The following is a 17,308-nucleotide window of genomic DNA, read 5'->3' as shown; positions in this document are numbered from 1 at the left end:
TCAAGACCATACTGTCGTCAGTTATAATTTCAAATTCTCAGCCAAGGAAAACAGCATTAACCTTTCAGAAACCTGAAGAAACAGAATGAAAAATTTATATACTGATTCTAAATTTAAAGTTAATAATGAGTGTGTATATATAATGCAAATTTACAGATTTTATCCTTGGGTAAGTCCTAAGTAAGATAAAAAAATTTATCTAAAACAGTCAGTCCAGTAAAAACAAAACAAAAAACAACGCTTAAATATCTTACCAAATACTCTTTCATCGTTGATATTTTTAATGCAGAACCACAGGCCTGCTGGGAATGTACACACAAGGATATGTAGATCAAAGAAGAAAGACACCCAAGTTGTGGGTTGATGTTCAGACACCGATGCAATAATTGGAATGTGTATTTTTGCGTACCTGGTATTAAAAGAGTTATTATTAAAAATTAAATAAAACAGATTCTTTAGATAAAACAAATTTTTCTTTGGAATATATACAAATGGTTTGATTCCTATTCTTACCCTTCTTGTTTATCAATATTACCCACTATATTGAAAATAAGTCTTGTTGGTATTGATAAAATAAAAATTATTATGTCCTTCTAAAGTTGGGAGAATTATCTAAGACCAGCATTGGTTCTAACTTGTAATACAGAAATTGGTTTTCAAATAGGAATTTATTCTGTAGTTTACCTCGGCATCTACTATGCTTGTAGCAAAGAATTTCACTACCTTTTAGAGTTAATAGTAGCAGAAATATCTTATCCAATAAGACATCGTATTGCCACAGTATTTTTCTTAACAGGGACAGAAAGCAGGTGAGGGAAATGGAAAAAGTTGAACAAATTATTTCTGAAATTCAAAAGTAATACAATTTAATCTAGCACTTTAACCTAACTGGAACAATGACCTACTACTGCAGGTTTCCTTCAGACTGACCTAAGAGTCAAATTAAATGTTAGCTTCAGTTTTGCTCATAATTTGCTTATGTTCAATTAGACCTGGACATAACCTGAGGTATCACATCAGAGGAAAGACCCATCCAATGAGGTTTGATAGGGTGTTTGTTGAACTGTGCAAGAGTATTTAAAGAGAACAGCAGGAATAGGGGAGAGAGGCAAATTATCATCAAAAAATGTATTCTTATTTATGCTTTAAAAGACATTTTTGAGGTTCTCTTTAGAGGTTCTTTGTTGAGCCTCCAACCCTGGTCCCATTTCTCTAAATGAAACTATTTTACTTCTGTTAAAAAAAAAAATTAGAATCTGGAAAAAACCCGAGTGCCCGAGAACAGATGACTGGTTAAAGAAACTTCGGTACATCTACACAATGGAGTTCTATGCAGTTGTTATAAAAGATGAAATTATGAAATTTGCATGTAAGTGGATCAACATGGAGAGTATCATGTTAAATGAAATGAGTCAGAGAGAGAGAAAGACAGACATAGAATGACTGCACTCATTTGTGGAATATAAAGTAACAGAATGGGAGACTAACACTCAAGGATAATAGAGATAAGGGCCAGGAGGATCGCTCCACAGCTTGGAACTTGGCCTCACATGCTGGGGAGAAAGGCAGCTGGGATAGAGAAGGGACCACTAAGTGAATGATGCTTGAAGGGCTCGCTCGGGATGGGAGATGCATGCTGAAAGTAGACTATAGACCAAACATGTTGGCTACTCACTACTTGCACTGCAAACCATAACACCCAGAAGGAGAGAGAGTAAAAGGGAATGTGTCTGCCACAGAGGCAGGTGGAGGGGATGTTGAGGGGGGTTGCAGGAGGGATACTGGGAACATTGGTGGTGGAAAATGTGCACTGATCATTTATGACTCAAACTATAATCATGAAACTTTGTAAGTCTGTAATTGCACATTACGGTGATTCACTGAAAAATAAAAATTTTTAAATTAAAAAAAAAGAAAAAAATTAGAGCCAAAACATTTTATGGATGTCATCTTATAAAATTTGTTTACGGGAATAGGGAAGAAGGGATAGTCTACTCCTGACGGTGTTTGGGCTTAGCAGTGCATGGGACACATACAGTGACTGGGACTAAACACAGGGTTTCACATGTTAAGCTCGTGTCTTATCTACCATGAGTTATATGTATCCTTGGCCCCCAAACTAGCTGTCCAAGTTAAAAATCAAAATTTTATGTAATAAGTTTTATAATAATACTCATTAAAACACATAATAGTCAATATGCTTAAAAAGACTAAAATAGAAAGAACTTCAAACAATGTTCTTTAAAAAATAATTTTTTTCTATCAGTTTATGGATTTAAACAGTATCTAAATATTACTAAAAGACTGAAACTTCAAATTCTTTAGTATACAATGATTGCACAAATGTTATCTTTAAATGTCTGTACAAAAGAAACTAAAGATACCAAAAAACTGCTTGCTCATACAGAACAGAGTATTATTTATGTATTATACTAAAGATGTGTTCTAAAGGGGTATGTAACAAAGATGAAATACAAGGGGTTCAACATTTACTAAGCCAGCATATGCTAGAACTTAGGAAATGTTCCCCAAGTACTGAAAGAAATAGTGACATAAAAAAATAAAGGAAAGGAGATGGGGTGGGCACGAGACAGACAACTTACCCAGTATCCCACAACGAATAAAACCTGCCACTCCACGGTGCAATGTAACCTTAGAAATAAAAATGTAAATTAATTGTTCTGTTTTGTTGAGTTTTTAGAGAAGTCACTCTCAGCAGTGCCTGGGGTCACCAGCATCATCCTAGTTGTGTTCGTGTCCACCAGGGTTATATCCAGCAGTGCTGGGGTCCCTCAGGACTTGTACATGCTAGACATGTGCTCTCACCACGTGAGCTCTCCCCCAGCCCCTCTGGATTTATTTGTTTTATTCACTCTGTATTTACTGATGTCTATAATTCAAGAATTTCCATGCCAGAAGGTCAGCAGAAATCAGATAAAAAACAAATACCCATCAAGATTATATTTCCGTAAAATTCTAAGTTGGTAAAATTCTAGAAAACTGTCCAATTCTCATAATTTTAGTTGACTAGTAAAATGAAGATTTTTAGATAGCACTGGATCACCTTTCTTTTGAGGGTGGCTTTTGGGTCACATCTGGCAATGGTCAGGTGTTCTGTTTTGCTGGGTTTTTACCCAACAATACAGCAGGTAAAACGGTGCCCTTTAGGAATCTGTCCTCCCCAACCCTAGCACTACATAACTTCTAAAAGGTGGAAATGTTTACGTGATCTAATTCCAAGTAAAGAATTCATATTTTACTCCTGTTTAATTGTTCAAAATTTGATGAGCTAGGCTTGTACATAAAATTGACCAAGAATTTGACTTTTTCTAGGGAACAGAGAAGTAATTAAAAGGTAACTGAGAATCTATGAACAGACTGAAACAGACTTGGCTGTGAAAACAGAGGGAAGAGTATATGTACACAAAAGAGAGCAAGCAACCAGCAGGTTCTGCTATAGTTTGAGCCTATTCATCTAGCAAAGGATGCTTGAAAATTTTGCTAGGAGCAAAATTAAGATACTGTTAAAAAGAAATAACAATTTGTCCTTTTATGATTCTAAAACGTATTATTTTTATAGCGTTCATAGAGAACAGTGTGTAATCTGTATGATAAATGGCATACGTGAAATTCTGTAAAAGTATTACCCTTTTAATAACAAGTCAGAGACAAGATTTATATCCTATAATTGTTAACCTACCTGTATATGTTAAATAGATGACACTAAGGAACACAATGCCTGCAGCTAGCGATACACCCAAGAAGAAAAGGGTCTGGAATTCCTGTTTTGTTAATCTGTCTCTCAGATACTGTAAGAAGGCATATGCTTGTAGCAATGCAAAGACACCTAATTAAAAAAAGGAAACAAAAGTAAACAACAAAGCACTTTCCCAAGTTCATACAAAAATGTTATTTAACAGAACTGCTTAGAATATCCGTGCCATTCATATCAAAGACTAGTAATTTCGCTAACAAAATTTCCTCTGCTAAAAGACAGCCATATGTTTGGCATATTATACATTATCCAAATTTTTGCAAGTTGGGTATCCAACAGATTACAAATAAAAAATTTTACAACTGTCGTTATCAAACAACAGTTATATACAACCTGTGTACTACCAATTGCTGGTATGTGTTGTGCATGTCATAAAAGGTGAGTGGTACACTGGTGATGTACCATCCACTCTCCCCGCCAACGACCCCAAATCCCTTGCCTTTCAGTATCCCTGAAACTCAGTTATGCAAATCAGTTCTCTTGTTGTGCTGCCTCTGGCCCTCTACTGCTACTTTACTAACACACTCATATGTTTTTAAGAGGAAGAAAAACACTGTTTCATACCAGCAGCTGCCATGTGTTCACTTGTTCTGATTGGCTGGAATCCCACAAAGGGTATCTGCATGGATAATATTAAACCCACAATGTAGAAAGTGCTGTATGCTATAAAGACAAAATAGACAATAAGGAATAGTTTATCATTACCATTAAGTACCTCAAACACAAATGTATACATAAAACAAATATTTTAAGAAAAGACTCTTGGAATGATTCTATTACATATCTGATGAATAAATATATATAAAATCATCAAAATTACATTAAGTTCATTATTTAAAGACTAACTTGACCTCCAAAAGCTATTATTTCTGTGAAATAGTTAAACATTATTCTTACTAGCATTACTCTAAAGTAATATATGATGATCTAATAAATATCATCATATATGAGGCTGCTACTGTTTCAACTCAGATATGTCGCACTTTTTAATTCCATAATATTGTGTACAGTACTCTTATCAGTTTAAAAAACAACTAACCTCAAACCATGCCTGCTATTAAAAAAATAAATGAATAAAGCATTAAGTACATAGAAATCAAGCCATGAAACAGAAATCACTGAGTATCTAGCCTAACAAGAAAAGTCTATCTACTCTTGGCTTATTATGTATCTTGGCTTTTATTAGTCTAATCTACAAGCAAATTATAATTTGTGCAATAGATGCTTTGCTTTTAGACAAGTTATAGATAAAGGACTTAAAACCATGGTCACTAACACACTGACCATGACACTGCAATTTGTTTTAATTAAACCACATTTGGGGCCACAGAGGTAATTCAGTGGTTAAGGTGCTTGCCTTATAGGCAGCTAACCTGGGTTTGATCCCTGACACCCAGTATGATCCCACTAGCACGGTAGTGATTCCTGAGTATAAAGCCAGGAGTAACCTCTGAACATCACTGAATACGGCAAAAAAAAAAAAAAAAAAAAAAAAAAAGAAAAAGAAAAAGAAAAAAAAACACATTTAAGTGTGAGTCATTGGTGGTATACTCTGGAATAAACGTTAAAAACTAGAAACGGAGATAAAACTTGTTTAAAATAAGTCAATGTGAAAATTATCTAACTTATACAACATATTTACTTCAATTTATGAGCCAAAAAAAAAAAAAGACTAGGGGATCCTGAGAGATAGCAGAGCAGGCTGCAAGTGGCAGACCTGTGATTGATCCCTGGTGCCCCACCAGGGGACCATCGCTCTGGACACCACCAGGAGTGATCCCTGAACATCACTGGGTGTGGTCAAAAACAAGAAGACTGGAGAATAGAGAAATATTTGGGAATAGAGAACTAGTATAGAATACATGCCCACATCGATTCCTCCATCCCTCTTGGAGAGCCCGGCAAGCTACCAAGAGTATCTCGCCCGCACGGCAGAGCCTGGCAAGCTACCCGTGATGTATTCAATAAGCCAAGCAGAGTAACAGCAAGTCTCACAATGGAGACATTACTGGGCCCGCTCGAGCAAATCGGTGAACAACGGGAGGACCGTGACCATGATTAATCCCACGTGGACACCCTAACAAATGTAAGAATGGAGGGTAGACGGTGAGGGGAGAGGATAAAAGACCACTATGTGATCTTAAGTAACTACTTAACAAAAACCTTCATATTCATCACTACATTTTTTATCACTACAGAATGTGCAGTTTGAAACATGATTTGTAGATCACTCCTAATTATAACAACCTAAAAATCTATGATTAGCAAGTCTTTTTTTGTTTGTTTCTGAGCCACAGCAGGTAGTGCTCAGGGCTCAATCCTAGTAAGCTTTGAGAGACAATATGGGGTGTCAGGGATATAAGATCTGCCACATGCAAGGTAAGCACCTTAACCCACTGTATTATCTCTCTGGGCACTGATCAACAAACCTTTAGGACGCATGGAACTAAGAAATCAAACCCTAGAAACTAAACAAAGGCATAACTAGAAAAGTCAGGCCTGGCAAAACTTGGCTGGCACAATAGCACAGTAGTAAGGCGTTTGCCTTGCACAAGGCCGGCCCGGTCAACCTGCGTTTGAATCCTCCACCCCTCTCAGAGAACCCGGCAAGCTACAGAGAGTATCCCGCCTGCATGGCAGAGCCTGGCAAGCTACCTGCGACGTATTTGATATGCCAAACACAGTAACAAGAAGTCTCACAATGGAGATGTTACTGGGCCCACTCGAGCAAATCGATGAAAAACGGGAGGACAGTGCTACAGTATATAATTACAGCTTAAGTTCACTTATATACAAATTCCAAGATTACATTTGAGGCTGGATTTCTTAATCATAAACACTGAACACTGTATCATCTAAGAATTTTTATTTTATAAATCTTATAGAAGATACAACCTGAATGAAAAAGCCTTAAAAAAAGGGGGTTCAATCACCGGCACACCTCATATGGTCCTCCGAGCCCACCAGGAGTTAAGCCCCGAGCACCACTGGGTATAGCTCTCCACCCCTCCCATCTCCTACCCTGCAAAAGAAAATTCTAGATGATGTGTCTTCTTTGATGTTTGCTCAAATTCATGCCTAAACTTATTTTCCCAATTCAGCATTTTAACGCAACTTTATAGCAACACTTGTCATCAATGAAGTAAACACTATCCACAGAAGCAGATACACTACAGTCAAGTTTATAATAAGGTAAAGGTAAAAGGTAAAGGCCCTCCCGTTGATCGTCAATTTGCTCGAGCGGGCCCAGTAACGTCTCCATTGGAGACTTTGTTGTTACTGTGTTTGGCATATCAAATACTCTCGGTAGCTTGCCGGGCTCTCCGAGAGGGGCGGAGGAATCGAACTCGGGTTGGCCATGTTGGCCGCTTGGAAGGCGAACGCCCTACCCGCTGTGCTATCGCTCTAGCCTGAGTTTATAATAACTATGATGAAAATGAGGTCAAGAAAAAGAACTGAGTCTAGGCAACAAATGGCCAAGAGGGACTTTTAATTTGTACTGTTTTGTAAGTATAAATTGATGTCAAAATAAATCTAAAAAAAGGTATCCAACAATCTGGATATAGCTATTTGGTTATAATCAAGTTTGCCTCATTTATACCTACTAGTCTATAATTATTAAAAAACTGATAAATATGATATATAACACACACAATCTAAATTTCTTTTAAGGGAAAAGAAGGACCCATGTCTTCTATACTTTTATATATTATTTTTTGATCACTGATCCTGAGATGTCTGCATAGGAGGATATATTATTTCTTCTCAAACTTTAAATATATAAGTAATAATTTTATTAAATAAAAATTAAAGTTGTTTGCCCACAAATATACATGATATATGCAAAAAAATATAAAACATTACAAACACATCTTGCTTAATACTACCTCTTTTCCTTCAATCTGTAAAACTGGAATATCTCCATACTTATTTCAATCCTAATCACAATTTTTAAAAACAATTCTGATTGCTGCAATCCCAAATGTTGATATTCGGAAAGATCATAATCCCCAAAGTCTAAAATTCCTCCCAATTAGAAAAAAAAATAAAAAGAAACAAGAAAAAACACAGGTTAAAAAAGGCAAAAAATCCTGTCTCACCCCCCAATTATTCAAGGATTTTTAACAATTCATGCACTTAAGGCTCTACATGCCTTCAATAAACACTTTCACTAGAGAGTAAAAGAAATTCAACAAGCTCAGTGATACCTTGTGAGTCCAAAATTCCTGCTGATAGTGTTACAAAATGCTTTAAATGAACTAATCTGTCAGTGATCTGACAGTTCAAAAGATAAAAAAAAGGACAAAAAGATAAAACATATTCAACAATAAATCTAGCAAAGAAAGCTTCACTTCAAATATGGCCAGTACTTTCAAAACTGACCGTTCTTTGCTGTTTCTGGATTTGATTTTTTTGTCATTTCCATAGTGCTGAGGGCTTATTTACAGCTCAGTGCTTGGGGAGGTCATCTGGGTCTTTCAGGAACGTGGGGGTTCTTATTTGGTGCCAGCAAACCTGCCTCTATTTTTTTTTAATCTATATACAAGTTATGATATGGTGGATCCACTAATCCTATGCCCATATAGAAATGGTGAGTATTGCACTTAATAAGTGAAAAAAGCAAAGTGTTTCATACTTACTGGAACATTTAAATTGGAATACTGTCTCCAAACCCACAAACAATGTGGAAATAGATGTGATAAGGTTTCTACAATTTAATTTCAAATTTTTTCTAATGTCATTTTTTTTCTATTTTAAATCGTCAGAAATCATTTTTGTAGTTATTTTGTATTATTTTATTCTATTATTTCATTACTGAAAATATAACTCATAGACTTTTATATTCCTAATTTACTTTATAGTATTTTTTTCAAATGTTATTTCCACAATATTAACTTTGCATGAAAATGAAAATGCTGAAACCTCAGTAAGGCATCAAAAGGTGACTTTTAGTACTCCTGTATTTACGAAAGATAAAATTACTACTGTCATGTGTTCTCTTTGTTAAAGTGGTCTATGAAATATCATTTTTGCTTCTCAAACCCCCTTTCAAATACAAAGACTTTACATATGCTTTCTACTATCTCTTTCCCCCCATCAAAACTAAGTTTTAAAGATTTTGATCTTTGAAGATTGCCCTTTTGGGGATTTTAGATGAAGTATTTTGCTGTGCAAGATTGTATCATTTGGTACACCCCCATCCCACAGCCACCACCATGGAAATGGCCCAGCTCCACAGCTTCACGACTAATCTCAGAAGAGATGCAAGTCGAACCGCTGAAGTTCACACGTACATGGGTTTTGGGGCCGCAAACTCTGGAGCTCCATTCAAAGGGGTCAGGCCAAGACCCCACCCTGCCAAAGCCCTGGCAGCCGCTGCCAAACAAATGACCAACTTCATTGCTTCACAACTAATCTCTGAAGGGATGCCAAGCTGATGAAAGTCCCAGGTACATAGACCCTAGAGCTCCTGGGGTATGTGGACACAGACACTTCAAATTCCACAGTATTGACAGCACAGTAGGAACACAGCATATTATGTGGGAACGTGGCCCAGAAGCCGAGTAAGCTAAATAAGCAAAAACAGCAACATAGCAGGCTCAAATAGCAACAAACAGCTCAGTAAATCCTCAATGATTTTCATGATACCACTGTGAAATATAACAATTTTCCTTTATTTGAACTTTCTAAAAATAACTTCACTTACTATTTTGTTGCAACAAGCAATAGAAAATAAACTATTTTGTGCCTGTCAAGGGAGCAGGCTTGGGGGGTGGGTGGGAAACTGGGAACAATATTGGAGGGAAGGTCACACTAATGGTGGGATTGGTGTTAGAACATTGTGAGCCCAAAACAATTATATTAGAAAAACTTTGTAAATCACTGTGCTTTAAGATGTTTTTAATAGATGGGGGGGGGGGGATTATATAATTTGGGATTATGATCCAAGCCCCTTCAAATTCAAGCCCTTGTTTTCAAACACAGAGTGAACACAGTAAGACACGTGAATAGGAAGAAGTAACTCTCAATTCTTAAAGATACAGAATTGGGCCACATAGAGATAGCTCAGAGGGCTCAGAGGGCTGAGCATATTCTCTATATGCAGGCGGCTAGACTACCTGCCACTTCATTGTTCCCTGAGCACTATTGGGAGCAATACATAAGCAAAGAGTCCAGAATAACCCTCAGTATCTCTAGGTGGTAACCCAAAGAAAGAAAGAAAAACACACTCTACACTGCAAAAATGAAAACACACGCTTTTCTCTAGGCACTGTATTATGGCATCTAATAGTGCATATAAAAATTGCCTCTAATTGGTTCAAATATTCATTTTATTATGGTCATGACATTCTGAAAGTACAAAATTCTATAAGATCAATCCTATTAGGAGTAAATTATTTGAGAAAAATCAAAGATGCACCGGTGAAAGGAATAAATCCCACTGGTAGTGAGATTGGTGTTGGAATATTGTATACCTAAAACAACTATCAATAAAAATATTTTAAGACAAAAAAAAAATCAAAGCTACCCATACAGAACTTCAGTAAAGCACACAGGGAGATAACTCCCTTTCTTGACAAGAACACTTAAGAGGCAGATAATAAAATCTGTTCCATCCTGCTTCTAGACGACTTCAATAAAACAAACCAACAGTAACACCCCCTCCAGCTGTTCCTACAAATGCTCTGGGAATCTTGACCAAACTACCATTTAATCAAATCTATTAAAACTTTCTATCCATTCATGTTCTTACTCTTTCAACTAGAAGATTAAACCTTCCATAAAAGGAGTACTAAGAAAATGTACAAAACCAATAATGTCGTAAATCATTTATTACACCATGAAAATGTTACCACACTGCCATCCTGTGGAAGCACAGTTGCCAGCATTCATTATTGCTGATCATACTTTCAATGTGTCAGACCCCAGGAAAAAGGAAAAAGTTGCCATTACAAATATGCACACACAAACACACACAGATCTATTATTTTGCTTGATTGCATTTATCCCTCCTACCTTTTTTTTTATATAAAATTTGGGAAGAATAGTACTCTTCTAAATAGAACCCTAATTATCCTAAAAGGTTATATGTGGGGTAGAATCACAATGATATAGAGAAAAAATAAACTAATGGCACTGACAAATTTACAAATAAATTCTTCTTTTGTTTGTTTGGTCACATCAACATTTCTCAAGGCTTACTCAGGGGACTACTGGTTGCCGGGAATTAAACACAGGTTGCCATGTGCAAGGTAAGCACCATACTTCACTGTATTATTGCTCCAGTCCCACAAATAAATTTTCTATAAAACAAAACCCACTTCAGGTCAAACATTAAGTAGTTTGCATAAATGTTGATTTATAACACTGTATACCTGAAACCTGTGTTATAAACTAATGTTACTTTAGAAAAGAGTTTTTTAAAAACCACTAAAAGGTTAGATTCTCATTCCAGTAAGTTTTGAAATTTGTTGTGCCCGAAAATAACTATTAAGCATCTTCTGCCTAAAAAAACATTGACAAGTATGTTGACATTTTATCTGAAAGTTGGTCTTTTAAAGTTGGAAAAAGTTACGTAAATATTATATTCCCAATATCTCTGATTCAACATTGAATTGTCTGAAGATTTATGAGCTGCTATATCCCTTGGATAATATTTAATGGAGAAGATTAACAAAATAGTCACTTACTATCCTCCATTCTTTCTAAATAGTATTAATGATTAAAGAGGAAATATTTAAATTCTAATCGATTTTGCCCCATATTTAATAAGTATAATTAAGGGCTTCTAAGAATGCTGAAACCTTACTTATAATAAATGATACTATACTATTCCTTAATTACTTTGCACCATAGCAAAAAATTCTTTCTGACCAGGAAAGAAAAATAAGTTAATCTAATAGGTATGCATAACAAAAAACTGTAACATTACTTTATTATAAGCTCCAAATGTTGTAAAAAACAATCAGAACTTATTCAAACACTTGAGAGATGTGTAATCACAACTCTCAAATATAACAAATTTATTGCCATAGTGATACCTGAAATGAAATCAAGTATATTTTAACTGCAGAGATTAAAAAAAAATGGAAGAGATACATGTGGGTTTGAGTTCTAGTTCTAGCATGTGAAAGTAATTTACATTTGGCAGTGGTAAATAACTATCGAAGTACACTGGGGAAAAAAACTAATGTATACTTACAACTGTAAGCATACATAAAAGAACTCACAAAACGTGTATTTACATAACTTAAAAAGTATCTGATAATGTTCCTTACTTAACATCTAGAACTCAGTACTATATCTGCAAAGAAACATTTAACAAAAAACTGCTACCTCAATTCTCTTAGAAAAATAACAAACCATATAGAACCATAAATCATGTTATTTTAAAAAATAATCACTTATTTATAAGATCTTCTAAATATATCCTCTATTTTATAATAAAGGATTTATAATCTCAAGACCTATTATTAGCAAGGTTTTATAATTTGTTGATCATTTATGAAGAATCTGTTAATTTCTAATACAAAGAAGCAAATCTTCTCAACAATGAAACATACAATTTTCTAATAAGAGCAGATCTTATAAGAAATCTCACTCAGGTCTCCTAGATAAGCACATCAGTATTCACTGTTTCTGTTTAGTTTGTAAAATATTCAAATTCTTTGCTTCTAGTCACTAAAAAAACCTTTCAAATTTATAGAACAAAATTCATGGCAAACTAAATTAAAAAATCATATTAAGTATATACCTGGGTATTGGAGCCAGAGTACAGTGGGTAGGGTGCTTGTTTGTAAACAGCCAACCTGGATTTGATCCTGGCATCCCATATGGTACTCAGAGCACTGCCAGGAGTGTCACTGATTGCAGAGCCAGGAATAAGTCTTAGCACTGGCAGGTGCCATCCCCCGTCCTTAAAAGAATATACATGGACTCTGGCGCCATGTAAGTTGTTTCACTGGCCATCATCCAGAGACTCATGAATAAATCTTGAGATAGTTCAACAAGTTTTAGAGTTTCTTCCGCACCCTTGGCAAGGCTGAGTGAGTTGTCTGGGGCACTCTGGAAGGGAGCAGGTGAGCCTAGCACTCACCCAAACAGAGCCCCAGCAGCCGAAAACTTCCAAACTCCCCAATTGCTGCCATGTTCCCTGATGAACTTCACTACTCAGGACAAGCCTCCTCCAGAAATTAATCTGTGAAATACCCAGGTACCACGGGCTGGAGTGATAGCACAGCGGGTAGGGCGTTTGCCTTGCATGCAGCCGACCTGAAGAGTTCGATTCCTCTGCCCCTCTCCGAGAGCCCGGCAAGCAACTGAGAGTATCTCTCCCGCACAGCAAAGCCTGGGAAACTACCTGTGATGTATTCGATATTTCGAACACAGTAACAAGTCTCACAATGGAGACGTTACTGGGCCTGCTCAAATAAATCGACGAACGATGGGAGGACAGTGACAGTGACCCAGGTACGCAGGTTTTGTGATTGAAATCTCCTGGCTTTCAGAGTTGGGAATGGGCTACTTCCCATCTCCCTGTACTTCCAAAAGTTCTGACAGTCACACACATGGCCCCAAATGCCACCCAGTTAAAAATTTAACTTTAGCTATATGACTTCCTGGAGTGACATCTCAAACTCTACAACACAGGAACAGCACACTAAATTGGATGGTATGTAATGAAGACAGCATCTAATTTCCATTAACAAAATACCAACACAGAAGGCTTAACCTGTAACAACATCTTAGTAATCTTTCATATAGGGGCTTAATAGCTCCATGGTGAGATACACAATCTTTACTAACTACTTCTTTTGATCATTATTTTAGCAAATTATAATAAGCAATATAAAATAAATTACTGAGGGTCTACTATGGGAGCAGGCTTAAGAGGTTGTTGGGAAAATTGGGAATGATGGTGGTGGGAAGGTGCAATGGTGGTGGGATTTGTGTTGCTGTACTGAATATCTGTGACAATATCTGCAACGTCATGAACAACTCTGTAAACCACAGTGTTTATAAAAGATGTAAGGGGAAAACAAAGCTTTAAAAATAAATAAAAGAAAAGAACACTGTAGTATGATGGCCAGGAAAAATAAAAAGAATATACCTGGAAGAAATCATCCTCCCCCTCAAGTTTGACCTTGAGACAAATCCTTTAAAATACAATAAAATTCCTAAATCCACCAATAAAATCTCTAAAGTGTACAATGACAAAGCTCAAAGAGAAATCCTAAAATATTACAAACCAAGTATAAGAAAAAATTCCTATTTTCTCTTTGGATAATTTAATTCCTATTACAGGATATGCTCCAGGTGAGGCTCGAACTCACAACCTCGGCATGGCTCACAAGCATACTGTCTTATAAGTACCGTGCGCTAACGGATTGCGCCACTGGAGCGATAGCGCAGCGGTAGGGCGTTTGCCTTGCACGCAGCCAACATGGCCGACCCAAGTTCGATTCCTCCGCTCCTCTTGGAGAGCCTGACAAGCTACCGAGAGTATCTCGCCCACACGGCAGGACCTGGCAAGCTCCCCGTGACATATTCGATATGCCAAACACAGTAACAACAAAGTCTCCAATGGAGATGTTACTGGGCCCGCTCAAGCAAATCGATGATCAACGGGAGGGCCTTTACTTTACTTTACTTTTACAGGATATGCATCAAGAAAACTCAGACTGGAAGAGAAGGACCACATGGAGGGTGTGGGAACCACAGATCCCAGAGGAAAAAAAAAAAAAAAACAGGTTCCAAAAAGAGCCGAGATCACCGGCAAGTTCCAGATGGAGTAGGTACCGCATCCTGCCTCCCCCAGATGGAACCCCGGTGACCAGAAGCCTCTACAAACACAGCTCGAGTATGCGGGAACGAGGACTTTTTCTCAAATCTGCCGGACTACACCTCCCAGGTAACCTCTGATTCCGGAAGTCACGCCCACAGCCCGCCCCCCAGCGCCATCTTTGAAGCGTTCAGTCTAAGAGAAGGACCACATGGAGGGTGCGGGAACCAAAGATACCGGAGGGGGGGGGAAAAAAAAAAAACAGGTTCCAAAAAGAGCCGAGATCACCGGCAAGTTCCAGATGGAGTAGGTGCCGCACTCCGCTTCCCCCAGATGGAACCCCGGTGACCAGAAGCCTCTACAAACACAGCTCGAGTATGCGGGAACGAGGACTTTTTCTCAAAACCACGCAGCCGCTTACGCGGCCGCGCGACATCTCTCTATATACAAAGTGATCAATGAGAAGTAAACCACCCAATCTTTCTCCCTGAAAATCAGAGTTAAGTTTGGTGCACGGCCACAGCCCCAGAAACACAAGGACTTAATGCAGAACCCAGCAGCTTAGAGCAGAAAAGTGAACGGACAATGCGTTAACCCAGGCCATCATTTCTGCCCAGAGGGGAAAGGGTGTTGCCCCATTCGCCCTCTCATCTCTGGAAAGAAGGATGGCGGCCGCATGGGAGCCTTGTGGACAGCAGGTATGAGCCGGGGGCGAGGGGGCGACTAAAACCTCATGGGAAGGGGGGCGTTCCGGTCCGTCCTTCACGCCCTACCGAGGTCAACAGTTGCCCCCCATGAGCGGCTCCCCAGCACGGCCACAGTCCCAGAAGCACAAGGACTTAATGCAGAACCCAGCAGCTTGGAGCAGAAAAGTGAAAGGACTATGCGTTAATCCAGGCCATCAAGTCTGCCGGAGGGGAAAGGGTGTTGCCCCATTCGCCCTCTCTTCTCTGGAAAGAAGGATGGCGGCCGCATGGGAGCCTTGTGGACAGCAGGTATGAGCCGGGAGTGTGGGGGCAACTAAAACCTCATGGGAAGGGGGGCGTTCCGGTCCGTCCTTCACGCCCTACCGAGGTCACCAGTTGCCCCCCACGAGCGGCTCTCCAGCACGGCCACAGCCCCAGAAGCACAAGGACTTAATGCAGAACCCAGCAGCTTGGAGCAGAAAAGTGAACGGACTATGCGTTGATCCAGGCCATCAAGTCTGCCGGAGGGGAAAGGGTGTTGCCCCATTCGCCCTCTCCTCTCTGGAAAGAAAGATGGCGGCCACATGGGAGCCTTGTGGACAGCAGGTATGAGCCGGGGGTGTGGGGGCGACTAAAACCTCATGGGAAGGGGGGCGTTCCGGTCCGTCCTTCACGCCCTACCGAGGTCACCAGTTGCCCCCCACGAGCGGCTCTCCAGCACGGCCACAGCCCCAGAAGCACAAGGACTTAATGCAGAACCCAGCAGCTTGGAGCAGAAAAGTGAAAGGACTATGCGTTAATCCAGGCAATCATTTCTGCCCAGAGGGGAAAGGGTGTTGCTCCCTTCCGCCCTCCTCCCTCTGGAAAGAAAGATGGCGGCCACATGGGAGCCTTGTGGACAGCAGGTATGAGCCGGGGGTGTGGGGGCGACTAAAACCTCATGGGAAGGGGGGCGTTCCGGTCCGTCCTTCACGCCCTACCGAGGTCACCAGTCGCCCCCCACGAGCGGCTCTCCAGCACGGCCACAGCCCCAGCAGCACAAGGACTTAATGCAGAACCCAGCAGCTTGGAGCAGAAAAGTGAAAGGACTATGCGTTGATCCAGGCCATCATTTCTGCCCAGAGGGGAAAGGGTGTTGCTCCCTTCCGCCCTCCTCCCTCTGGAAAGAAAGATGGCGGCCACATGGGAGCCTTGTGGACAGCAGGTATGAGCCGGGGGTGTGGGGGCGACTAAAACCTCATGGGAAGGGGGGCGTTCCGGTCCGTCCTTCACGCCCTACCGAGGTCACCAGTCGCCCCCCACGAGCGGCTCTCCAGCACGGCCACGACCCCAGAAGCACAAGGACTTAATGCAGAACCCAGCAGCTTGGAGCAGAAAAGTGAACGGACTATGTGTTGATCCAGCCCATCAAGTCTGCCGGAGGGGAAAGGGTGTTGCCCCATTCGCCCTCTCCTCTCTGGAAAGAAAGATGGCGGCCACATGGGAGCCTTGTGGACAGCAGGTATGAGCCGGGAGTGTGGGGGCGACTAAAACCTCATGGGAAAGGGGGCGTTTCGCTCCGCCCTTCACGCCCTACCGAGGCCACCAGTTGCCCCCCGCGAGCAGCTCTCCAGCATGGCCACGACTCCAGAACACAGAAACCAATTTCTTAACTATCTGACTTTCAGTAGAAATACTTCCAGGGTCAATAGGTAAAAGAGCAGAAATCCAAAACCAACATTTAATTCTTGAACCCAGCTGTAGAAAGCAAATCACTTCACAATGCTTTTTCAGCATGTCTGAGTTGGGGGGGGGGGTAAACTCTAAATAATAGTGGTGAATCTTTTATTGAAACAATGAATCTAATCAAAGCAGATAGAGTGTTAACTAGAATTCATCTGCCTCACAGGGACTGGGAGGGGTGGGGGGTGGGGTTTTATTGGGGTTCTTCATGGTAAAAAATAAGTATTGGTAAAGGGAAATGTGTTTGATATTTGCATGACTGAGACATAAACCTGAAAGCTTTGTAACCTTTCCCACAGTGATTCAATAAATAAATAAAAAAATAAAATAAAAAAAAAAGAA

The 17,308-nt window shown here is 39.5% G+C and overlaps 1 protein-coding gene and 1 non-coding gene across 3 annotated transcripts in view; both read right to left on the bottom strand.

Annotated features, from left to right (window-relative positions):
- Positions 1–17,308, bottom strand: part of STT3B (STT3 oligosaccharyltransferase complex catalytic subunit B) — a 95,372-nt gene that overhangs the window by 14,741 nt on the left and 63,323 nt on the right. For both annotated transcript variants that reach the window (XM_056129282.1, XM_056129283.1), the window contains 4 exons: positions 4,340–4,438; positions 3,701–3,847; positions 2,604–2,652; positions 255–409 (listed from right to left, as the gene is read on the bottom strand). In XM_056129282.1, the coding sequence (XP_055985257.1) occupies positions 255–409; positions 2,604–2,652; positions 3,701–3,847; positions 4,340–4,438 (450 nt within the window). The remainder of the gene's footprint in view (positions 1–254; positions 410–2,603; positions 2,653–3,700; positions 3,848–4,339; positions 4,439–17,308) is intronic.
- Positions 14,085–14,178, bottom strand: TRNAI-UAU (transfer RNA isoleucine (anticodon UAU)). The gene is made up of 2 exons: positions 14,141–14,178; positions 14,085–14,120 (listed from the first exon to the last, which is right to left on the bottom strand). It is a non-coding gene; the product is annotated as a tRNA-Ile (tRNA).

Source organism: Sorex fumeus, unplaced genomic scaffold (assembly GCF_029834395.1).
Source record: "Sorex fumeus unplaced genomic scaffold, SorFum_2.1 ptg000072l, whole genome shotgun sequence".
NCBI classification, from domain to species: domain Eukaryota; kingdom Metazoa; phylum Chordata; class Mammalia; order Eulipotyphla; family Soricidae; genus Sorex; species Sorex fumeus.
The sequence above is the reverse complement of the archived record's forward strand: the minus strand, read 5'-3'. Positions and strand labels throughout refer to the sequence as shown.